The sequence below is a fragment of the Urocitellus parryii genome, chromosome 9, assembly GCF_045843805.1.
Source record: "Urocitellus parryii isolate mUroPar1 chromosome 9, mUroPar1.hap1, whole genome shotgun sequence".
Taxonomy (NCBI): domain Eukaryota; kingdom Metazoa; phylum Chordata; class Mammalia; order Rodentia; family Sciuridae; genus Urocitellus; species Urocitellus parryii.
The window spans coordinates 67,268,919-67,295,379 of NC_135539.1; the positions used below are offsets into that span (position 1 = coordinate 67,268,919).

General features: G+C 35.9%; 1 protein-coding gene across 1 annotated transcript in view; it reads left to right on the top strand.

Moving 5' to 3' along the window:
• Positions 1 to 26,461, top strand: part of Myo3a (myosin IIIA) — a 200,593-nt gene that overhangs the window by 120,701 nt on the left and 53,431 nt on the right. Inside the window, exons 17-21 of the mRNA XM_026401190.2 lie at positions 1,302 to 1,512; positions 4,536 to 4,683; positions 17,166 to 17,319; positions 20,247 to 20,335; positions 22,332 to 22,461. Of these exons, the coding sequence (XP_026256975.2) occupies positions 1,302 to 1,512; positions 4,536 to 4,683; positions 17,166 to 17,319; positions 20,247 to 20,335; positions 22,332 to 22,461 (732 nt within the window). The remainder of the gene's footprint in view (positions 1 to 1,301; positions 1,513 to 4,535; positions 4,684 to 17,165; positions 17,320 to 20,246; positions 20,336 to 22,331; positions 22,462 to 26,461) is intronic.

Sequence of the window (26,461 nt, forward strand, 5' to 3'; positions counted from 1 at the left end):
CATTATTATTGCTGTATGTATATACGTGACTACATGACCAATGTGATTCTGCAACCTGTACACTCAGAAAAATGAGAAATTATACCCCATCTGATTCAAATTTATGATATGTCAAGATCATTGTACTGTCATGTGTAACTAATTAAAACAAATTTAAAAAATTAAATGCAAAAAAAAGAAATGAAGAATGTTAACTTCGATGGTAAAATTTCTGCAGTGATCCTGTATTACTTGTAGAGTGTTAAAAAAAAGACTTTTGTTTAAGATAGAGTTTAATAATCTTAGCCACATAATGAAGAAACATCTTGTCAAGATTGCTAAAATAAGTCCAAAATGCTCAAAGTATTTAAAAAATAAAACAACTAACTTGAAAACTTATCCTGTAATGTACTAATTTGGGTTAAAATTATATTAATTCAGGGCTGGGGTTGTGGCTCAGTGGTAGAGTGCTTGCCTCACATGTGTGAGGCCCTGGGTTCAATTCTCAGCGCACCGCATATAAATTAATGAAGAAAATAAAGGTCCATCAACACTAAAAAATATTTTTTAAAAATTATATTAATTCACTGGCTTTAAGCATTACTAATTTAAAATAATATTTATTTGTCATTTAATGTTTAAAAAATATTAGTTTGGGCAAAAAGTTTTTTTTTTGTTTTGTTGCTGGTACCGGGATTTAAACCAAGACCTTGTGCACACTAGGCAAACACTCAACCACTGAGCTGTGTCCCCAGCCCAGTCATCAAATTTTGTGACAAAATTCAGTGATTTTGAAATATGAAGCTAAGAATCCTAGTCAGAGATACATGAACGTCAAGATTTAAGTGTATGCTCCTTCTGTTGTATATTGCAGAAAGTAGTTCTTATCTACTTGTTTGGGTATACCCCCCAAAGTCTAAGTAACCTTCCAATTAATTTCTGCATTTCAAAACTAAGTATATAATAATGGTATCAAAATTACATCAAATCTCCTTACTATGCTTTAAGATTTAGTTAGCATAATTCATTAAGTTATGCTTGACAACACATCAGTAACCACTTACTATGCAGCCGCTTAACTTTGTCAGTCCATTTGATTTAGGGTATGTCAGTACTCAGCAGCCACAGTCAGTGGAGATGAGGAGAGAAAAATGATCCTGAACAGATACAAGACTACTGTTAGAAAGTAACTTATTCTTACACTATAAACAATCCATATATTTAACACTATAAACTATCCATGTATTTAAGATGAATTAAGACGTTTTTATTTTGCTGCAAGTGACTTATTGACGCGATTTCTACATCTATTTATCTTACAGCTGCCTCTTTGCTTTGCATTCAGGCAGATGAGCTGCAGGATGCTCTCACCTCCCACTGTGTGATCACAAGAGGAGAAACAATTATCCGACCCAACACTGTAGAAAAAGCTTCTGATGTCAGAGATGCCATGGCTAAAACTTTATATGGGCGTCTCTTCAGTTGGATAGTCAATCGCATTAACAGTTTGTTGAAGCATGATACCTTGCCAAGGTAAAAATTTCTGTACAAACTTTCTCCCCAAATGTCAGCTGATATGTCTATTTTGTAATTTTCTGATTTATGTAAGTCTCTTTGAAGATGTTTGTAATTGATACAGTTTGATTACCAAAGTTATATTTCAAGACATGCTTTGTTTCCTAATAACACCACCTTGTTTTGCCATGACTGTAAAAGTTTTTAGCTGCTGTAATATAAAAACTATAGCAGCATGAATAATCACCAATAGAAAGTGATTTTTTAAAAATCTGACATTACTATTAATATGTTCCTTTAATTAGAAGGTGCACCATGAAGAATATACCATGTTATATAAAATGCCAGTTCAGCAGTTCTTTATTTTTGAGATTTAAATAAATCTTAAAGATAAAGGAAATTTTTTTTTTGCATTTTAATTCTCACTATAACCCTGTAAGAGCAGGTGTTATGAGCTCCCATGAAATTTGTTTTAGAAATGCACTAGAGATTGGCAGAGTGAGAATATGACATCATTAATGATCTCTGACCCTGAGTCTACAACCTTCCAAGCACCTCATCTTATAAATAAAGGTAATCTGTAGAGTATGCCTGTAATCCCAGCTATACTGGATGCTGAGGATCTGGAGAGCAAGACCCTGTCTCAAAATAAAATATAAAATCAAGGTAATTGTAGCCGCCATTGACTAGAGTCCCTTACATTTACACCTAAAGCTTTGTTTTGCTATAAATTATACAAATTTTGGAAATTTGTATGCAGAAAAGCCAAATGGATGCCTACCTCAAGGTGACCTAATTCACACCTATTGGTTAAGCACAAAAAAATCATTTTATATACTTTGCAAACATACAGGTTTTTTTCCACTAAAATATATCCCATACTGTATTATCCAAATTCTCTAAAAGATAATCTATTATTCCCTCCATGTTTTTATTCCTCAGAATTGCTTCTGTAACTGCCTACTGAACTCTACCTTACCATAGCTGAGTTCATGGAGCACAACCCAGCTTGTCCATGATTTAATGATAGCAATGGTTTGTAGGTTCATTTGTAGCCAGCCATCTCTGTGATGTTAGGCATTCACATAAAAGTGTAAAAATTCAGGATTTTTTTTTACCATAAGTATAGTCTATATAATGTAATTAAAATATTTAGAGACTTGACCTCACCTTGTTAGGTACCCTCTATCTGCATGTTTACTACTAGATGGTACCCAGCAGGGTGGTCTGCCAAAAATTCTACTATAGCCGTCACAAACTGCTAACTTTCTTTTCCATACACTAATGAAAACTATCCAAGGATTAGACTTTTTTGCAAAAAGTTCAATAAATTAAAGTAAATCTAATTGAAGTAGTGTAGTTCAGTTCTGTCAAGATTTACACTGAGATTTTGGAGAACCCATGTTCTATGCAAGGCTTTCCCACTAACTTAGGTGACACTGGACACATGACTGCATTTTTTCTGGATCTCTTCCTCATTTGCTGTTAAGGCAAATAAATAAATAAAGGCACTGAATAACAAATCTGTGGGTTTTGTTGTTGTGCTTTGTAGTCCTGGTGATTGAACCCAGGTGTACTTTACAACACTGGGCTTTATCTCCAGCCATTTTGTTGTTGTTGTTGTTTGAGACAGAGTCTCGATAAATTGCCCAAACAACCTTGAACTTGTGATCTCCCTTGTCTCAGTCTTCCATATAGTTGGAATTGCAGGTGTGCACCATCACCCCACCCCCAGCCAAGTTTTAATGGTTGGTGGGCATCATGGAGCCTTTTAAGAATCTCCTGAAAACTCTCTTTGTCCTTCATTCCAAAATAAAAGGTGTCTTCATTTGTACATACCCACTGAAATATTTCACACGGTTGTGATTCCATATCCCTTGAAGGCTAGTAGCAGATCCTGTTTTAAGAATCCCTGAACTAGATGATCTCTAAGGTCCAACTTGGCTTTAACACATTATTGTTCAGTAAGCTAAATACTTAACTTAGTGGGACCCTATCTGGAAAAGAGATTGTAAAATAATATTTTTTATAAACCAGCATAAATCTTAACAATGTCTGTCTTACCTTGACATATAATCATATAGAGTAATACTCACTATTCAGAAAAGAAACTTTCAGAAATATGTGGCTGTCCTTCTGTCCAATCTATCACACCTTTAAAGCCTTCCTCATTCAGTGCTATCTCTGTCTCCAAATGTGGAAGCACTCTTCAGGTGCTAGCTGTCATCTCCAAGTCATGTCCTCACAGCACTGAGCGTGACCTACACTATATAAATGGTGAACATGAAGAGGAGCTTTGGTACTTTCCTTTTGAAATGCATAGGAAAATAACTTTCAGTGCATCTATTTCTTGGTAGAGGAGCAAACTTTCTGACCAAATAGTCACCTCTAGTGAACAGAAGTAAACACATGGAACAGCAGAAAGAAAATGCATTTGAAGTGATCAATTGTGAAATAGTATTTCACAGTATTGTAAGATGAATCCTGCTATATTTTTATCTTTCTCCATGTTACCATTTATTCTGTATTTTAAAAATTTAAGCAAGTAAACCAAAACTAGATAACAATTCTTCCACATAACTAAGATCATTTTAGTAAGATTTTTTAAATTTTTTCTCCTAAAATGAAAAACTAAAGTCCTTAGCAGAATTTTTGCTTTCCTGGTGTAGTTTTGATAGAATATGTTTGCTGTGTTCTGAGTGTCTGCCAGGTTGTACCTATGATTTCTGATTCACTCAGGGCTGTGACTTGGTACTTATAGCTCATAGGTAAAACTGTTTTTTTTTTCCTTTTGTTTAAGTATATAAGAATGTAGGAGTGGTTTCTGTAGTACAGGAAAATATTATTCTATTTCTATATTAAAATTAATGTTACCTCCATTATCTTTATTTTCTATGGAGAGAAAGTTTTCAGCTAAGTTTAATTGTATATCCTGAAGGTAGTTTTTTAGCTTAATCACAAATGGGAACTTTACCCTGTTTTGCATTACCTCCAAATGAAATAAACAAAAAGTCAAAATAATACCACTTTAATTTTTCCAGTGGGAATGGTGATGAGCTGAGCATCGGCATACTTGATATATTTGGCTTTGAAAATTTCAGAAAAAATTCCTTTGAGCAGCTGTGCATTAACATTGCAAATGAACAAATTCAGTATTATTTTAATCAACATGTGTTCACATGGGAACAGGTAAGTTCAGGTACTTACACTAAAGATGCATGCATCTATGTTATATGCATAATTGTACAGATGAAGCAGCACCTAAACCATAGATTTAAAATCTGTCTTTACAAAAACAAAGGAAAGATTTTCTTTTCTCCATGTCCATAGTAAAAACAACAACAAAACCTAGCATGAATTTACTGTGATTTCATATGCAATGTTCAAAGTCCTTCACGGAAAGTCATTAATTCTTCTCCATCGCCTAGGAAGTTTGACCCTTGCAAACAAAGAAATTCCCTTTGAAATTTAAGTAAGCAGATGCGTCTAACACTTTCTCTTTCTGGAGAATGCATAGTTGAAATTCTGTCTGAAATTTCAATATCCATTTAAAATGCATTAAACTTCAGAATTTCAGTAGCTAGGCAACAGCACACAAGATAATGGATTTGATGCAAATGCCATTAAACGGTACATTATCAGGTTACAATGTGTAATTTCTGATTCAGCTTCAAAAATATTCTTCCTTAGAGAAAAAGCAGTGACTTACTTGAATTGCATTTGGCAAAACTGTCATATTAAGTTTTTAAAATTATTTTATTAAGTCAAAAGCATCATGTTTAATATTCTTCAATATTAAATATGAACTTCATTATTTTGTTTTATGTTTACTGATTGGAACTGGTGTTCTAACTTAAGTTCAAGATAAATTACAGGTACATGAGTCACCTTTATTTAAAATATTTAGGCTTATTGAGAGTTTATTTTGAAAGTACATTTTGAAAACAATTCTTTTTAAATTTTGTTTTGTTTCATTTTGGGGGGTGCTAGAGTTGGAATGAAGGGCCCTGTTCTTGCTCCATGCACTCTACCACTGAACCTCTAGATTCTGACTTGTCTTAATCCAAATATTGAACAAAAATGCAAGACTCTGTCTTTCAGCGCTCTCTCTCTCTCTCTCTCTCTCTCTCTCTCTCTCTCTCTCTCTCTCCCTCTTTCTCTTGCAGGCTCTCTTGCTTTCTCGCTCTCTTGCTCTCATCTATACCAGGATCTGGTTGCACCAAATATTCATTCCCTCTCTCTTCTTATGCCCCTTCTTCTCCCCTTCACTCCTCCCCATAACATAGATACATGATGAAATTGCTTTAAAATCTTAAACAAACAAACATACACACACACACACACACACACACACACACACAAGAGTAAAAAACAATCCACAAAGGCTTCTCCACTCTGCCTATCTATTCAGACCTGGCCTCCCTTCTCCCATGGTTGAGTTCCTTCACAGTAGTACATGGCATTGCATTGACTTCTTCCCCAACTGGGAACACTTTAGCAGGCAGCACCTGACCCTACCCTCCACCATACCCCTGGAATGGCCCAGTCTCATCAGTCATTAGTACATTTTTGCTTCTTTCAGTAGGACATAAGCTCCTTTAGGTCCAAGATCATGTCCAAGATTAATTCTTCTTGTATTTGCTGTACTTGCTGAGATTTAGCAAGTTCTCAATAAATGTTAATTAAGTTAGTATCTTGCTTTCATGCCTCACAAAACTCGCAGAATCCATTCACACTGGAGACTGGAACAAGTAAGTTTCGTTTGGTTTGGTCTTTTTAATATGGTGGATCCTACTCTTTGGAACCAGGGGCATCCTCATGTATCTCCCATCGAATTAATTAATGACGTGCATTTGCTATACCTTTAATAGTTTTCTTTCTTGGGGGGTTGGGGTTAGAATTGGGTTTTATTGGAACTAGTCCTAAACTTGTATACACAAATTTCAATAATCACTGCTATTTACATTTTATAGAATATAACAGTTTACAAATCACTTGGTTTGTTAGCCTTGAGCTTCATCTATGATTCCAATGTACTTCATTTGTCTTTTGCCTTGCTACAAAAACTATTCTTATAAGACCCTTTAAAATGCCCTTGGGGTAAATAAATAGAAGGAAGATCAGTCAAGTAGAGGAAAGGTAGTAAGGAGAGAGAGGAGAGGAGGGAAAGGGGAAGTACTGGGATCTGAAGTGGAGCAAATTATATTTCATGCACGTATGATTTTATCAAAATGAACCCCACTATTATGTATAACTACAATCCAATGACTAAAACATTTTAAAAGTATCCTTGAGAGAGCTTCAAAATAAAATAACTCAAAATGTTCGCCAAACAAAACTAAAAATTCCACTAGAATTTCAGAATTACCCAAAGCACCTTGAGGAATGAAAAGCATTCCCAATCCTTCTCAGTGTTATTATCACACTTTTCTTGGTCAAATAGAATCATGGGTTTGACCTGAGAGCTCCTTAGTTTAACAGAGCAATTACTATGCATTAGTAGGGTATTGTGTTCCCTACTTCATGTGACATTCAAATGATCTGGCCAAATACCTGGCAGGACACATACCTTGGACAGCACCTTTGCAGGTGAAACATTATGGTTCTATTGTTTTACCACATTGGAACATATGCTGAGAATTTTTTTATCCCAATTTTAATTTATATATAACATACAGTGGGACACGCCAACACAGTTCTTCACAAAGATATTTTGAATGTCATTTTCCCTTTGGCTTCTGTTATTAAAAAAATAATCAGAAGACAGCAGTAAAACATTTTTAGTGAAAGAATTTATGTTGGTGACCTACTCTCTAGCTTGCCGAGTAGATAGCTTTATATTTCTTGGAATGGTTACCTCCAACTAACCACTTGTGTTACTTTTAAAACACTTTCTTAAACATTTTCTAAGCCTGGAAGTCCCTGTTATCCATTTACCAGAAGCTGAGCTTCTTTTCTCTATACAGTCTCCTTTTCTGTGGACATTAGTCAGATGCCTCAGAATCTCTTAACAACCAACCTATAGCACCCAGAACTTGTGTACCTTTCTCATTATCTAGAAGAGAAATGATCTTTATAAGCATTATCCTTTTAGAGTGTATACTATATAAGCCCTGAAAATTTCCTGGTGCATGATATTTCACAGCACTTGAAGTTTCCATACACTCCCAGTCCTAGAAGAACTATATTATGTATATAGGTTTTTTAAAAAATTATTTATTTATTTATTCTAATTTGTTATACATGACAGCAGAATGCATTTTTGTGAAGATACGATTTTCTGAGGCAAGGTAAGGATTGAAGTTGCAGGACTGGAGTGACTATCTACAAGATGCAAAATCCAACATCAGAGCAACACAGAAAGGGACAAGAGTGATGAGAATAGGACCCATTAGGGAGAGAGGAGATGCCTGGCGTGAAAGAGATTTGGGAGAGAAAAGATGAATTGATGTTGCTTGAGTTTGCATTGGTGCCAGACACTCTGATGTTATGTGTGCTGTCTTGTTTAATAATCATTAGAATCAAATGAGGTAAACTTTAACTTTGTTTAGGGATGGGGATAAGGAGAGAGTCTGGAAGGGAGGGGGTATGGGGATAGGAAAGATGATGGAATGAGATGGTCATCATTACCCTAGGTACATGTATGGAGACACGAATGGTGGGACTTTACTTTGTGTACAACCAGAGACATAAAATGTGTGGACTATGAATTGAAATGCATTTTTTTTTCATTATGTACATTCTGAACTACTTCTCTGTAATTTCTTCTGCTGTGGTGGCCATGGATTCTAATAATGTAGCATCTTGGTTTGTTTGGGACACTTTCTTCCCTTGATTTTTCATGTGGTTCATGTGTCTTCCTTTCTAGCACAGTGGATCCCAGGTGTTAAAGTTTTTACCCTGTAGGCTTATAGTGTCCCTGCAGGGATCTAATACCTCTTGTTTAAGGGGAAGAACAATATTAACAGATCCCAATACAAACAATATACACCCTTAAACCACATAGCTGCTATTAAGACATTTATGGTTTTGTCACAATATACAGAAATGTTGAGTTTAACAATTATCTACAATATAAACAGTAGGTTTGCAAAAGGGTCTACAGTTTCTGATGACGGACAAAGAGAGAATCAGGGGTAGGGAGTAGGATGAGATGTTATGGAGGTAGGAGGTGAGAATGTAGAGTTATGAGATCTTAGGAAACTTGAAAGAGGAATCAAAAGAAGTTGGCTAGTAGCAGGAGAAAAGAGATAAAGTGATTTTGGGGAGACAAGTAAGTGGGAAGACAATAGAGAGAGCACAACAAACAAATATAAAAATTAAGAAAAATAAAAATGTAAAAATAGGAGATAAAAGAATATACAACAAAAGTGTAATATATTATTCAGACATCCCAGTCCTTAGTAGTCTAATTCATGAAAACTACTTGGTTTCACTAATGTTGGGGATGTGAGGGCAGGAGAAGAGAGAGGAAAAAAGAAGGAAAAAGGAAAAGAAAAATCTCGAAGGAAAATACAAGGATTGCTTTTGTGGGAGTTCAGTATCTTTCTTGCCTCTCTTCTCATCCAATAGGTGGGGTTGTCTGTTGTTTGCTGGTATCTCCACCCTAGGATGATGAAGGCCATTAAGGTGGGAGGTTTGGTTTTGAGGTGTAGCTCTTGGAATGGGGTATAGCACTTGCTGGTCCCCAATGGGAAACTGCACCCCAAGGATCTCCTCTGGGGCCTGCTTGTGTGATGTGAGCACCTGGTCTTATCTCCTTATGTCACCTGTAGACCTCACAATTCCTGGTCTCTAATTTAGTCTCTAAACTGTACCTCTTCCTTTCTACTTCCCAGTCCAGAACCTCTCTCTCTGGAGGTCTTGTGGGTTGAGCTCTGGAGGCTGTGCACTTGCCACAGAGAGCTGTTTTGCATTGGGCAGTTCAGGGCCAGGCTCTGTGAGCGATGTAGCCACAAGCACTGTGCTGAGTTAGTCGCCGCAGGGGAGGGGGGGGAAATTGGGGACTACAGGTACTTTATATTGCCTCCAGGCCCCAGCAGGTGTCCCATGCTGGTAATTGCCCCGAAAGATGGTGCCAAAGGTGTCCCAAGATGGAGTGGCTGCTTTCGGTGATGGGGTGTCGGGTTGGGTTGAGCCTGGTGGTGGCATTGAGAGGCGTGTTCAGAGATGCACCTTGTGGTGTGCAGTGTTGTGCCTGGTGGCTGACTCCAGACCCTGTCCTGTGTCCCCAGGTGTAGGCTACCATGTGTAGGGGATTATGGCAGTGGTTACAGTGTCCCAGGATGGCGGCAACCAGGGGAGCCCCATGATGGTAGATGGGGGTCCTCATGGGAGTGGCAGCTGGAGGTCCTGCATGCAGGCAGCAGCTAAATATCCTTCATGGGAGCTGCAGCTGGGTTTCCTCAGTGGGTGGATGGCCAGGGGTCCCAGCTGGGTGCTGAAGCCCATGGTCCTGTGTGGGCAAGTGGCCAGGAGTCCAGCACAGGAGCAGCTGTCAGAGGTCCTCTAATAATTTGCAGAGAAACAGTATTCCCACAACTAGAATCCCAGGTCACAAAGCAACACAGAATGCAGCCCCCTTCTAGCCTGCCACCTTGAATCCCCTGTGTATATTGATTTTAATAACATTTAAATCAACTTTTATCTAAAAGCAATAGGGTGAGAATTAGATGATAATCTGCATGCCCACCCCTTTAAATGAAAGATGAGGAGAACATTTGTATTCTTTTTTAAAACTTGAGACTGAAACTTTTCTGAATGAACTACACCTGAAAATATATCATCTTCTCTCAATTGTATTAATTCCCCTAATGTAGTACTCATATTTTAGCTTTCCATATAACATTTCTCTAGTATTAGTGTTGACTTCTATGTTAGCCCAGAGGGCAGCAAGAAAGTTATACCATTTCCAACAAGGAAGTTTTGTTGTTGTTGTTTGTTTGTTTGTTTGTTTGTGACAGCTTTCACTCTGCATTTCCACAGTAAAAAGATAGCCAAGGTTTAGGCTGCGTTTGTTCTTATTTATATGTTTTCTGATGGTTTTCTACGTGAAAGAGAGTACAAAAGTAATAAAGTATGATAGAAAATTTGAAGTTCTGTGAGTTACATGTCCGTGAGTTAAAATCCAATATTAGAATCATGTCCCATATTAAAATCCCACGTTAGAAATGTACATTCTTTCTCAAAGGCACACTTGTGCTGGGGCTGTAGCATGGATTTTACCCTTTGTTTTAATTTTGCACCATTGTAAAATAGAAGGAATGAACAAAAGAAATGAACCATGCTCCCTAATAGTTTTTATTTAAAAATAAGGGGAGCACAGGCCAACCATAGTGTGGTCAACCTTAGGCATGAATTCGAACTGGAACAAATGCCAATTGCCCTTTAGGGCAGTTGAGCACCCAGAACACATATATGATGGTACACACCATTGTTTTAGAATCCTATAGATTCATTCTTCTGCCCTACTTGTCCATTTTTGCTTTAGATAAGTTTTCTTCATACATTAAAGCAGCACATTTGACTAGTTATTAGTAGGACTAACGTTTGTTTTTAAAGTGAGCTATTAATGTTTGTTTCTGCACAAAGATGTGCTTTTACATATATCATTTATATTGCACCCGTGGGTTTGGAACTGAAAGCTAAAAGTAATTTTATAAGCAGGAAACTATTTACAGCACATAATGGAGACAATAACTGCAATTATGGCTCTTGCTTTTCCTGTGGAAAGTGATGTGTATGGCTTTCATCTCCAGCTGTTCACATCCTAAAGTTTAAAGCTTTTGAAATTTTGGACATGGACTCATAACACATAATTTGAAGCAATTACAAAGAATAATAATTCATCCAATACACAACACCTAGATTTTTCAAATTTTTTAACATTACAAAATAAAAAGAATCAATCATCTGATTAAAACTGCATAGGCAATTAAAAACAAACCTCTTATAAATGTCTTCACATTGTTTTGATTTAAAGTGTGACTTTTTTATTTCATATCTTAATTTCTTCCCTATTAAGTCATCTGCATGGGATGTTGGTAACATGTATCTTATTTCAGCTCTCCAAGAAATAGAGCCCATTTTATAGGCGTTTTCTTTAAACATTATGACACTCAATACATTTAGAAGCCCTTGATACAGTAAATCTCCTTTTTTATATGCTCAGCCAAGTTTGGGGCTATCATTTGAATCACATCCAAATGTTCCTTGTGTTCTTACACCCTGAACATGAAAGCTGATGTCCTAATCGTGAGTTATATCTGGGTGCCCTGCGGCAGCCCCTGGTGGGAACATGTCACTTCCTCAGGCTCCTGGGTCCTACATTTCTTAACAGCCAAACTGAGTAGGAGTCTTTCGTTTTCAATGATGAAGCTGAGCCAATACCTTCAATGTGATGTGAAGATTCATGGTACTTATTTTGATCATTTGCTCATATTTTAAATATTTTTAAATTTTTGATAAAAATTATTTTAATGAAACATACAATTGGGAACAGAGAGCTGTATAACTACTCTCATTTTCTGCATGTGAAATTACAGCACACTGTTGACAGACTGAAATTTTTGCTAAAGATATAAACAGAACAATAAGGAAGAAACAGTTGAAGGTAAAAGAGATTCTGGCTTATAGAAAACTACATTTCTGAATTCCTAATCCAAATGTCTCCTTACTGTAAGGAGATACCTGACAACAAATGTAGATTTGTAAAATCTTTTATGAATTGTAAGGCATTTTCAAGAATATCATACATACAAAGTTGGGATTTTTATCTCAACATGTGTAGCACACATCTTTTTCTGAGTAGTGAGGTTATTCTAGAGAGCACCATTCTAAAACTCCTCCAAAGTTCAACAAAATGTGCATAAAATAAAACATGGACATTTTATTAGGAATTACCTGAAATACCTTCTTATTAGATTATTTGTCAAATTCTAAGTTAATGACCATTGTCACCTCAAATTAATGATGAACAACATACCCTGTGACTCACCATCAACATTAACATAATAACTAATAGGATCATCAATATCAGCTTTGATACAGGAAGAAAGAGATTTTAAATTATAAATATTATTTTACATCAAGAGTCTGGAATTTTATAACATGGATTATTAATACTTTATTTTGTTCATTTTTATTTTTAAATGCTTAGTTATTTTATTTGTCATTATTAAAAATTATATATATACTGTGTGTGTGTGTATATATATATACATACATACATACAGAAAAAGAAAAAGTGAAAAACAAATGTAAAATGTTCACACCTGGGGAATTGAAACGGGTTATCTGTATGTCACAAGTAAAACTTACCCCATGATTTACCCAAGGTTACAAGCTGGCAAAACAAAACTACTAACAAAATCCAGGTCTTTTGAGAGCTCTCCAGGGTTGTTCTCATGAAAAAATAAGCAAAGTAGAAGAGAATCAAGGATCTAATAATAACTGGCAGGCAGTAAGTGTATAATATGTGCTAATCATATATACATTTTTCCCAAAACCCTCATTGTAGATAAAATGATAATCAAAGAAATGCAAATACAATAATAGATTATCATTTTGCCTATCAAAAATATCAGATAAGAAATTATTAATGAGAACAGTTATTGCTGCTGAGGATGCAGCAAGTTGGGAGATTCACATTGTATTGATTAGAGTGCACAGTGCTGCAAATTTTCAAAAAAAGTCAATCTTTGAATGCATATTAGGATCTGTAACATGTCCACCATTCAGTCAACTAATCTGTCCTAAGTTACAAAATACAGAAAAGCTTGGTACACACAGATGAGCCTCAGAGCACTACTTAAAATAAAGAAGTACTCTAAAATGGCCCCTTATGGAATTGAAAACTACAAGATATCATATTGTATCACCATTCAAAGAATGTTTTAGGAACATTCTTATAGTATTTTCCTTTTTTTCAAAGGAGGTAAAGTAAAAATAATGTTGAATTAATAGTAGAAATTCTATTTTATTTTAAAAAAATTATGCATGAGATTCCACTAAATGTTAATAAGCATTAACTACAGGAGATGGATTATATTTGAATTTTTATTACATGTCAGTGATTTCTCTGTATTTTAAATGTTTAATGAACATGTGTCACATTTACAATTAGAATTACACGTACACACATACATATGCACACATAATTTGTTGATTTCACCCAATCTTCCTGTCTCTGGAAATCTGCTTTTCTAAACAACTTTTACAAGAGGAATTCAGAAAGTTTGTTTTATTTATTTGTGATGGAGGCCACAACAAGATACCACAGACTTCAAGAAAGTCTGCTTTAACCGACAGAAATTAATTTTATCACAGATCTGGAGTCTGAAAGTCTGAGATCAAGGTGTTGTCAGAGTGGGTTTCCCCTGAGTCCTCTCTCCAAGATGCCATGGCCTTCTTCTCTCTGTGTCCTCACAGGTCCTTTCATCTTGACACTGGAATCTCTAGTGCCTCTATGGGAACCAAATTGGACTGGGGTCCTACCCTAGTGAGTTCATTTACCTTTACCTCTTTAAACTTGTTATCTCCAAATACAATTACATCAGTATGTGGAGCTTTTAGCATATGAATTGGGGATGGGGTGGATTCAATCTGTAAGACTTAGTCATTTATTTAACAAGCCTAGTGTTGGATAGAGAGGGGAGTAACATGAAGTTCCTGCTTCCAGGGTGATTTCACTCTTGTGGGAGAGATGGAAAACAATAGATATGTATAAAATTCCAGAAACACTGTTAAAAATATAAAGCATGGTAGGATGCTGAAGTGTGGCCAGCTGAGGAAGACAGCTTGCTCAGTTACTCTTAAGAGATGGAGGGAAGGTCTTTCTGAAGAGGTGAGACCAAAATGATGACAGCTAACATTTAATTGCGCTACCCATCAATGAGGAATCTGTGCTTCAACTTGCACCTGACTTAGGAGGCAGGTAGAATTTCAAAGCCTCTCTTAGATTGTGGGGCCACACTTCCATGATTCTGTGTGAGTCTGAGAACTCAGTGTAGAAATCTTGAATGTCTCCTGGGATGACATTTTAGCCCTAAGTATTTAATGTGGTTTAGGCCCAGCCAAAGACTCCATGGCCACAGAAATGTACCTGCTGTGGACCCTGTGGCTATGGAGGTGTATCTTTTTTGGATGCCTTAGCCGTGGAGGTGCACCTGCTATGAGCTTTCTTGTAACAATGTCCATTCATTGCTCATAATTAAAATTCAGTGAAAAACACAAGAACTTGACTGAGGTATCAATTTGGCAACCTCTGAGTCTTCTGACTTCCCCTGCTTCCTTGATGTGCATTTAAAATGATTATTCACCCACCCATTTTCAAAAGGGAATTCAGGCAATCTGAACAGAGTGGAAATTATGTAGACTAAATACTTCATCATTAATGAAGATAATAACTCTGCTCATTTTCTGCTATAAGTGTGATTTTAATGTGCAGGACTTTTTTGAGGAAATACGGGTTTTGCTTTTCTATGTACAATTAGGCCTTTTGCTATCAAAACTGCTATAAAATATGTAACATTATTTTAGACATGATTATTTTACTAGGAGTACTTTACTAGTCCTGAGTACAATAATAGTATTTTTTTTCCTCCATTGGTTGCCTGGAACCCATAATACTAACAAGTGTCTTTCAGGGGAGTCCATTGTTTGCCAAGTTACTCATCTCTGTTCTGTTTCACCTGCCATAAAAGCATTCCATGGATTTTGACACAGGCAAATAGAAATGACAAATGCATCAGTTTAGACCTTAACCTCATGTGCTTTCTGTATAAAACACACAAAAATTCTCTTGAACTTTGCAGTTGTGACTTAAGCTATTATATGCTGTCAGCATAATGTGTCTAACAGTAAAATAATTCTAGGGCTACAGACTTCTCCCAAGGTTACCTTCAACTGAAAAGGCATGAAGCTCTAAGACGTTATTTTCATTTTCTTGTACTGAGTAAACTAAATGTCTTTCCAGTTCTCCACTTTTCAGACCATGGGTTAACCTCCTTTTATGCATTGTATTTTGTTTTATTTTAAAAATACATACATTGGCCTGAGGGCATAACTCAGTATGTACAAGGCCCTGGGTTTAATCCTCCCAGCACCACAAAAAATTAAAATTTAAAACAAAAATACATTTTTGTGTGGCACCCTTAAAATAAGATTTTAGTTTCATGAGTCTCGTATCATGATGTTTAAAAGTTTGAGTTTACCAAATGCCTCACCTGCCATTCACTAAATTCCAAAGTTGTCAGAAATAAAATTTCTTTCTCTAACCTCTTGGAGTATATTGTCCTAGTGCCCACCTACCATGTTACCTTGAATTATCACTCAAATAATATTTTTTGGCGGGGGAACACTGAATTTTATGCATGTCTATTATTTTCCATCTCTCCCAAAGAGTGAAATCACCCTGAAAGCGGGGACACTCAACCACTGAGCCACATCCCCAGCCCTATTTTTGTATTTTATTTAGAGACTACTGAGTTGCTCAGTGCCTCATCATTGCTGAGGCTGGCTTTGAGCTTGTGATCCTCCTGTCTCAGCCTCCTGAGCCACTGAGATTACAAGTGTGTACCACTACATCCGGCCCCCAAAATATTTTAAATCTGCTGAATCAGGGAGCTTGTTTTAAACATCTCCTTATCATTTGTAACAGTGCATTGTTATTAGGTATCTGATGAATATATTTCATGAATTAAAAGTATCTTAAAATAATCATGAAAATAACCTGTAATTTAAACATGGGCAAGACATCCTGCCCACGTCAGCAGATACTCCATACTTACCTAGCAGTAATGTTTGCCTTATCCCTGAAAACCAATCATTCTCCTACACAGAAGCATCACTAGTAAGTGAAAGCTCAGAGGCCACCTATGTCTCTTCTCTTTTACAAACTTCTGCACTGGGACAGGGGTGTGGTGTGAAGGCAGTCACGGAAACACACTTGTGTTTCTACAGCTTGTGTCCCTTTGTTAAATCAGATCATGAGCACCTGTGTTGCTGTCTTGCAATCATTGTCTGGTCCATTGTTTTTATTTCACACATCTTGCACTCATCGGCTAGTCATGTACCATATACTTTTGCTTTGTGAGATAGGGATTATTACCCCCACTTAATAGATGAGAGGAGGGAAACTTATAGAGTAAGAACATTTGGAAGGATTATTCAGACAATTAAGTGGCAGAACCCAGGGGTTAATCTGTGTGTCCTTGATTCTAAACCCTGTGGTTGATCCTACGACCAACAGATGTCCACCATATTAACAATGTAAATGTTCAAGTCATGACCAAAAAGTTATGTCAATGTTCTTGAAAAATCCACTAGGAAAAGTACCTTATTCATATTCTATAGATCTTGGAACAGATTCTTACCGCTTTTCATTAACCATGTATTATCTATCCTACATGAAAACTAGAGATGTCTGTAATTCTAGGATAGAGACTAGAAATCCTTTTATTACTATCCCAAGTATAATCAGTGCGGATTTTAAGGAACGAGTAATTAGGTGGAGAGAAAGTGAGAATGAGTCCCTCAGTTTAAAGGCAATGTCATAGGCAGCAACTTATTATAATGCATATACAGCAGAATTTTAGGTTACTATTATTAAGCTACATACTGTTCACACAGTTTTAAGTGAATTTTTCTGTTTATATCATCACCTATAATAGAATGAATACCTAAACGAAGATGTTGATGCTAGAGTTATTGAATATGAAGATAACCGGCCCCTCTTAGATATGTTCCTGCAGAAGCCAATGGGTTTACTTTCCCTACTTGATGAAGAAAGTAGATTTCCCAAGGCCACGGACCAGACCCTTATAGGTGAGTTTCAAATCCAGTGTGACTTTTTGATGCTGTGAATATAGTTATGTAATCCTGAATGATTTTTTTTTAATGATTTTAAATTATATGGGAGAAAGGAGCTGTCACAAAGCCTGCCTAGCTGGTTTTAAAGAAGAAAATTTGAACCTAATACCTGGACCAGTGAATGTTTATAATAAAGTGATAGATGTTGGATTTCTCTGTACTTCATGGTAGGGTCCCAATCACAGAATCTAAGGTTAGAAATGACCTTAGAAATTGTCTGTTCCAAGATTAGAAATTGGTGGGCAGAGCAGAAAGACAATTTTAGGATTTGAAAAGATAGCTACCAGGCAGGAAACAAATTTATCTGTGATGTTCCAGCCATTTATTTAATAGAGACAAATAGCCTTAAATTCCTTAATAACCTCTAAGTTACAGCACATTAATAAATGCTTATGATAATAATCCTGAGTCATCAAAGGAAGATTTAATGTATTCATTTTTTTCTGTTTGAGAAGGCAGAGATGAATACAATATACTTAATATGATCATCCAAAAATTTGAAATGGAGAGGTCTCACTTAAGTTCAAAAAAGAAAATACTTCAGAATTTTCAGGTAACTGAAAAAATCATTTTTAAAATGTGGAGCACTATATTCCCTGATGGTAAGAAACATTTATTATGTATAATAAGTACTAGCAAAAAATAAAGGTTCACATTTTTTATTATTTACTTTTGGTGATATGCAGAGCCTGTTTCTTACAATTAAGTCTGTGATATTGTTTCCCCTTGACCCCCTGATTGGCATGTTCTCTTCTCTAATTGATAATACTAGATAGAAAGAAAAATAACCCCAAAGACATACATTGGAGAAAAGGTACCCTCTTAAACAAATTGTGCTAGGAAAACTTAATAGCCATGTGTATGAGAATGAAACTAGATCCCTGCTTCTCACCCTGAACAAAAATCAGCTCAAAGTGGATCAAAAACCTAGGAATTAGACCAGAAACAGTGAAACTGCTAGAAGTAAATAGCAAGGCAACACTCTAACACAATCATGCAAGCACTGATTTCCTTAATAAGACTCCCAAAGCTCAAAAAATAAAACCAGGAATCAATAAGTAGAATAGAAATAAATTAAAAAGTTTCAGTATAGCAAAGGAAACCATTAAGAGCAGAAAGAGAGAACTCTGTAGGAGAAAATCTTTGCCAGCTAGTCTTCCAACAGGGCATTGATAACCAGAGTATACAAAGAACCGGGAAAATCACCCAAAAAAAACCCTAAAACCGAAAAATCTAATCACCCACTCAATAAATGGGTGAAAGATCCAAAGGGACATTTTTTTAAAAAAACAAAATACAGATAACCGACAAATATATGAAACAATGTTAATATCCATAGCGGTCAGAGAGATGCAAATCAAAACTACATTGAAATTTCATCTTACCCCAGTCAGAATGCCAATCATCAAGAATACAAATGGTGGTAATTGCTGGCAAGGGTGTGGTGGAACATTATTCTTGGTTTATTACAACAGTTTAGTACAACCACCTTGGAAAGCAGTATGGGGATTGCTCAAAAAAACTAGGAATGGAATCAGTATATGACCCAATATTTCCACTACTTTGTATTTATTTAAAAGAACTAAAATCAGCACACCATTGTGATACTTTCATACCAATGTTTATAGCAGCACAATTCATAATAGCCAAGTTAATGGAAAAACCCTAGGTGTCTATCAACAAGCAAATGGATTAAGAAAATGTGGTACATATACTAAATGGAGTTCTACTCTGCTCAGCTATAAAGAAACATGAAATTGTCATTTGCTGGTAAATGGATGGAACTGCAGAACATCTTACTAAGTGAAAGAAGTCAAACTCAGAAAGTTAGGGGTTAAATATTTTCTCTCATATAGCTGGAGAGAAAAAGGGAATTTTAAAAAAGCGGAGGGGGAGGGGACTCTCATGAAAATACAAGGAATAGCAATAGAGTAGAAGTGGGGTGGGAGGGGAAGGAGGGAAGAAGGGAGGGGAGTAGGGGAGGCCGAAGAGAACTGGGGAATAAAGTTGACCAAATTGTGTTATGTGCATGGATGAATATATCACAATGCATTCCAATTTTAAATATAATTATAACACAACAGTTAAAACATAAATAAATAGAAGGAAGACTAATAGGGTAGAGGAAGGGGATCAGGGGAGGGAGCAGAGAGGGAAGAGGACTGGGAATTGCAATGGAAAAAACTATGTTATACATGTTTGTGAATATGTCAAAATGAGCCTATTAGGTATAACTACCCTGCACTAATTTAAAAAAAAATCCTTCTAAAACATGTAATGGAAAGTTCTCTGAATGCATTAAAAGAAGTTATAGAAATTTAACTGCCTTTATGGTCCTATTGTGTTTCTTACATAATCAGCAACCTATAGCTCCTCAAATAGAAAGGATGGCCAAACCACTGATGTTTTATTTTCTTGGCTTGGCATGAAACTCTTTTTCACAAACCTCTTTGGCCAGTCTCAAGTAGTTCCTTTCCTCTGGACCAGAAGTTCTCAAAAAGTAGTCCCCAGACCAGGAACATCAACAGCACCCTGGAGCTTAGTAGAAATGTGCATTCTTGGCTCCCTCCCAAGATAGTCTACTGAGTCAGGAACTCTGAGGATGGGGACAGCAGCCTGTATTTCAATAGACCTTCAAGGTGACTCTGATTTGTGTGCTAAAGTTTAAAAACTGCCCTAGATCATAATGCAGTGGTAAAACTTTATTAGTGTAAGTTTTGCTTTACTACTTATAATTGTATTCTAAATCTGCATGGATTAGCTATATAAAATCTTCTGTCTTTGTTCACTGCACATTGTGGTGAAATAAATGATTCGGACTATCAGTTTTCTTTGAGGATTTTCTACATGCCTGACATTGGAGTTCAATTCTTTTTCTACAGAAAAATTTGAGGGTAACCTGAAATCACAGTACTTCTGGAGACCCAAAAGAATGGAACTTAGTTTTGGAATTCACCATTATGCAGGAAAGGTAAGGACACTTTAGAATTATGACTGAGTTTATCTTTAGCCTTTTATCAAATAATAAGAATGGACATGAAAATTATGGCCCCAAATATTGGCATGTGGTTATGATGAAGTGGCTGTTTCTGCCCCTGTCTATCCCCAATGCTGCTCTCTTGCTTCCTATAATCTGTCCTGATCTTTGCCACTTTGCCAGCCATTCATGACCACTAACACTGAAGGGAAAAAACACAACAACAACAAAAAAAACTTCTCTGATATTATAGTTTTCATAGAGGAATTTTTATTAGGAAGCTGAGGGAAAAGAGGGAAAAAAAGAAAGAGACAATTCTTTGAGTCTATCTTCCTGGTCTTAATATCTGCTGTGGGTGATTAGCTGGCAATGGTTACCTTCCCCCTTCTTTTTATTTATTATTGTTTTTTTAATGAAAGTTGAGGATCTTTTATGGAAACTGCCCTTTTCGGATTTTAGATGTTTCTCTCCCCACTACAGCTGTTGTCTTTCCTCCCTCTAAATAAGAGAAGGTACGTGCAGGGTTGGAGATACTCTAGATAGCTGAGATAGCCCAGATTGGTTAATGGACTGTTTTGCAGTTGGAGGAAGAGACATCATTCATGCATTGATAGAAACTCATTCACACACCAGAGCCAGGTTCGGATGTGTGATCCTGTACCCAGAGATGCCTCACCCCTTTTGTGAAGAATAATGGGCCATGATAATTATGTCATACATATTGGAGGACTGAGAAGATATTCAAATCAAGAAATAATGTATAAAGTGAGAGATGTATTAGAAAAGTTAAATAACATAAAACTACTACCATTTTTAGCAATTTCCACGTTAGTCAATGTTCCACAGACTTTTGTTGTTAAAAACGTTTAACTTTGAACCATCACAATTATATATATATATATATATATATATATATATATATATATATTTAAATTTATTTCTGACATACATGACAATAGTGGAGTGCATTACATTCATAATTATCCACTCACAGCATAATTTTTCATAACTCTATATAAAGTATGTTCACGCCAAATAATGCCATTATACATGAGCTCTCTCATTTTTTTTTGCATACAATTCTTAATACACCTTTATACAACAATTTATCATATCTCTGTTTGTATACAATTATAACCTCTCATGGTTTTTAGCATATGATTTTCTAAATAAAACCTCTTTTTAAAAATGAACATCCATCAAGAATTGACTATGACCATTTTGTCCAGTATATTTTAACCACTCTATTATTCCGTTCAGGCTGCATTCAAGAATACCACAGGCTGAGAGGCTGAAACAACAGAAATTTATTGTCTTACTGTTCTGGAGACTGCAAGTTCAAGATCAGGGTGCTCCTAGCAGGTTAGCATCTGATGAGGCCTCTCCCTGGCCTGCAGACAGATGCCACCTCACTGTGTCCTCACAGGACCTTTTCTCTGTACCCATGCGGAGATATGAATTATGGAGGGACATAATTCAGTTCATAACAACCACCAGAGTGAATTATCCTTCAGAGATTGTTGAAATCCATCCCCCTTTTGAAAGTCTTAACATTATTGAGAAGTGCCAGGAGCACAAACGCCACAGTGTGTTTAGATTCTGCTCCCACTAAGATAAAAATCTATCATGGCCACTGACTGATTCAATACAGGTGGATCAGTTATCGTAAACAGGAATGCCTGTGTGCTTCCTTTATGCTGCCCATCCCTCCAGAGAAAAGAAATGCACCAAATTCCCAGTATAATGGGAAGAACCAAACCTCTTTGGTCATTTCAACTCACATAAAATCAGTGAGCCCAGGTTTTTCTCTTAGATCCACTGTAAACCTGGTGAGGGTTGTTTTTCAATGAAATTGTAAAGGGGTTACCTTTATATAATCTTTGCATCCCTGCTGCTCAGAACAGAGTGAGCTGCTTAAATATTTACTGATGGTGATGACAATGACGGTGACACTGATTGTGATAATTGCAATAACATCCTTTATCCACAGGTCCTCTATAGTGCAAGTGGGTTCTTAGCTAAAAATAGAGACACTCTGCCAACTGATATTGTGCTACTTTTGAGGTCATCAGAAAACAGTGTAATTCGGCAACTAGTTCACCACCCTCTCACAAAAACAGGTAAGAGCAGTTTCATTTAACTGAGAGGGCTCCTCAAGAACCCACCAAATAGTTTTTGTCTCTGTGATTTTTGAGACTTTAATTCTCAATTTTGCATGTTACCATATTTTTCCTCATAATCATCACAATTTTTTTGGCAAAAAGTGGGTTGTAACTATTATGTGAACTTTTATTTTTTAAATCATGCTGTTATTACTTAAACATCATTTGCTACTAAACTGTCTTTAGTGCAAGATTGGGATTCATGGAAAACTTGTGAATGAGGTGGCAGTGATTCTGTGTTGAAATAACCCATTAAGTCCTAAGTTTTCAGTTCTGCAAATATTTCAGCAACATTAATACAAGTACATTAAATAGGTTGGAAATCATAATCTAGAGCTCATACATATACATACATACATACGTATATATAGTATTACTATATATGTACTACATATAGTAACATTATGTATTATTATATATATTAGTAGTATATATAGTATTACTGTACATATAGTGATTATATTGTATATTATGTACTATATGTAAGTTTTGACAGATGCGCTATGTCTGGAACAATGGGACAAAGCTTACCAGTGGAAAATGTTAACTGTCACAAGTGATGTTTCCACATAGACCTTTATAACCCTTTCCTCTGCTCCTTCCTGCCTCTCTCCAAGTGCTGTAACATCATTCCTTGAACAAATTTTCTTCTCCCTCTTGAATTGCTTTGACACCTTTCAAATGAGTATATATAACAGTCTATTTCTGGGCTCTTTCTTGTCTGAATGTCATTGGTATTTGTCTTTATACCAATACCTCACTTCTTGATGACTGTAGCTTTATGGAAAGTCTTGAAATAGGACAGTTTAGTTACATGGCCTTGTTCTTTTTCAGAGTTTAGGTAACAATGATTTGTTTGCTTTTCCGTACAAATCTTGACAATCTTAACCAAAAATGAATTTGACAATCTTAACCAAAAATTCTGGTGTGGGGGCTAGGGATACAGTTCAGTTAGTAGAGTATTTGCCTCACATGCATAAGGTCCTGGATTCAATCCCCAGCACCACCAAAAAAAAAAAAAAAAAAAAAAACTAGTGTGATTTTGATTGGAATGCACTGAAGCTATAGATCAATTTTGAGAGAATTGAGATCTTCACAGTTTTAAAACTTCCAGTCAATGAGTGCTGTATAACTTTCCATTTATTTAAGCTTTTCTTCATTTCTCGGCATTGTTTTATACTTGTCCAAGTACAATCTTATACTTTTTTTTTTGAGAGAGAGAGAGAGAGAGAGAATTTTTTTAATATTTATTTTTTAGTTTTCGGCGGACACAACATCTTTATTTGTATGTGGTGCTGAGGATCGAACCCAGGGCCGCATGCATACCAGGCAAGCATGCTACGGCTTGAGCCACATCACCAGCCCACAATCTTATACTTTTTACTGAATTATCTGCAAATGTCTCACATTTCTTATGCTATTATAAATATATTTTTAATTCATATAGTTTGTTCTTTTTATAAAAATCCAGTTGATTTTTATATACTGATCTTTTTGCCCTGCCACCTGTAAACCTCATTTGTTAAAGCATTTCTGGTTTTGATTTTCGATTTTAGGGGTATATTGTGCATGTGAATTTCATCCTATTATTTTCTTTCTCTTTTTTTTTTTTTGTGTGTGTATTTGCTTTAAATTTCTTTCTTCTTTTTTTTTTTTTTACTTTTTTGTTGTTTTTATATATGCATGACAGCCGGGTGTATTTTGACATACCATGCATACATACAATGCAACCCATTGCAATTTTGATCCCATGAACAAGATGTGTAGTTATACTGGTCATGTATCATATTTGAACATAGGAAAGTTATGTCCAGATAATTCTACTATCTTTCCAATTCCCATCCCCTCTCCTATCTCTTCATTCCCCTTTGTCTAATCCAATGAACTTCCCCTGTGTACCCTGCCTTATTCTGGGTTAACATCCACGTATCAGAGAGAACATTTAGCCTTTGGGTTTTTTGTTTGTTTGTTTGTTTGTTTGTTTTTGGACTGGCTTATTTTACTTAGCATGATATTCTCTGGTTCCATCCATTTATCAGCAAATACCATAATTTTGTTCTTTTTATGACTGAATAATATTCCATCATGTATATATACCACATTTTCTTTATCCATTCATCTGTTAAAGGGCACCTAGGTTAGTTCTATAGCTAGGCTATTGTGAATTCAGCTGCTATTAATATTGATTGTAGCTGGGTCACTGTAATATGTTGATTTTAAGTCCTTTGGGTATAAGCCAAGGAGTGGGATAGCAGGTCAAGTGATAGTTCCCTTCCATGTTTTCTGAGGATTCTTCATACTGCTTTCCAGAGTGGTTGCACCAATTTGCAGTGCCACCAGCAATGTTAAGGGAACCATTTCTCCTACATCCTCACCAACATTTATTGTTACTTGTGTTCTTGATAATTGCCATTCTGACTGGAGTGACTCGGAATCTCAGTGTAGTTTTAATTTGTATTTCTCTAATTGCTAGACATGTTGAACATTTTTTTTCATATATTTTTGACCATTCATATTTCTTCTTCAAAATTCATTTGGAAAAATAAGAGATGTGGAATAGCTTAAGTAAGCCTTATTGAGAAAGCTAATGCAGGAGGCAGGTAGGCATCACAATACCAGACCTTAAATAATTCTACAGAGCTATAGTAACAAAAAACAGCATGGTATTAGCACAAAAATAGAAATGAAGACCAATGGAATAGAATAGAAGTCACAGAGATATAACTACATCAGTACAGTAACTCTCTCATACTAAACAACGGTGCCATAAACATACATTGGAGAAAAGATAGCCTTTTCAACAAATGATACTGGGAAAACTGGAAATCCATATATAATAGAATGAAATTAAACCCCAGTGTCTCACCATGCACAAAATTCAACTCAAAGTGGATCAAGGACCTTGGCATTAGACCAGAGACCCTGGGCCTACTAGAAGATAAAGTAGGTCCAACTCTCCATTACGTTGGCTCACGAATGGACTTCCTCAATAAAATCCTAAAGCACACGAAATAAAATTAAGAATCAATAAATGGGATGGTATCAAACTAAAAAGCTTCTTCACGGCAAAGGAAACATCAAGAACATGAACAGAGAGCCCACAGAATGGGAGAAAATCTTTACCACCCGCACCTCAGAGCATTAATCTCCAAGATATACAAAGAACTCAAAAAACTTAATACCAAAAACCAAATAATCCTTCCGATTTTCTCCATAGACAAGCATGTCATCTACAAAGACTGTCACTTTTTCTTTTGTTCACTTCTTATCCCTTCTTCTTCCTTAGTTTCACGACACAACACAACTACTGAGAGTGAGTATTCCTGCCTTTTTCCTGATCTTAGTCTTTCACCATTAAGTATGATATTAGCTATGGATTTTTTGTAGATGCTTTTTATCATAAGAAGAAAATTACTTTCTATTCCTAATTTGCTGAGTTTTTATCAGACATGTTTGTTGGATTTTATCAGAATGCTTTTTCTGCATCTACCGAAGAGGTCATTATTTTCTTTCCATATGTTAATAAGGTGAATGACACCGAATTTCAACCATTCCTGGGAAAACCTCACATGCTAATTATGGACTGAACTTTTTTGTATCATTAGATTCAATTTGTTAACATTTCATTAAGAAGTTTTGCATCTGTATTAATGAGAGATATTGCTCTTGCTGCTTACATTACTTGTTTGGCTTATCACAGTTTTGTTCATCAGATAAACTGTAAAAGCAAAGCTGATGTATTTTCTGAAATTGAGATATAAGCTAATTGTAGCACCTGTTCTTTTTGTACAGATGAATTTCTAAAAGACTTTTCATTTATTTTCTTGTTAAATAAGTTGATGAATAATATATAAATTGAGGGAGAGTACTAATCCTTTACCAAATTCTCTCTAGTCTTTTAGTTTTCAGATAAATTTAAAATTCAAATAATTTGGTTAATATTAAGTAGTTGTATCTA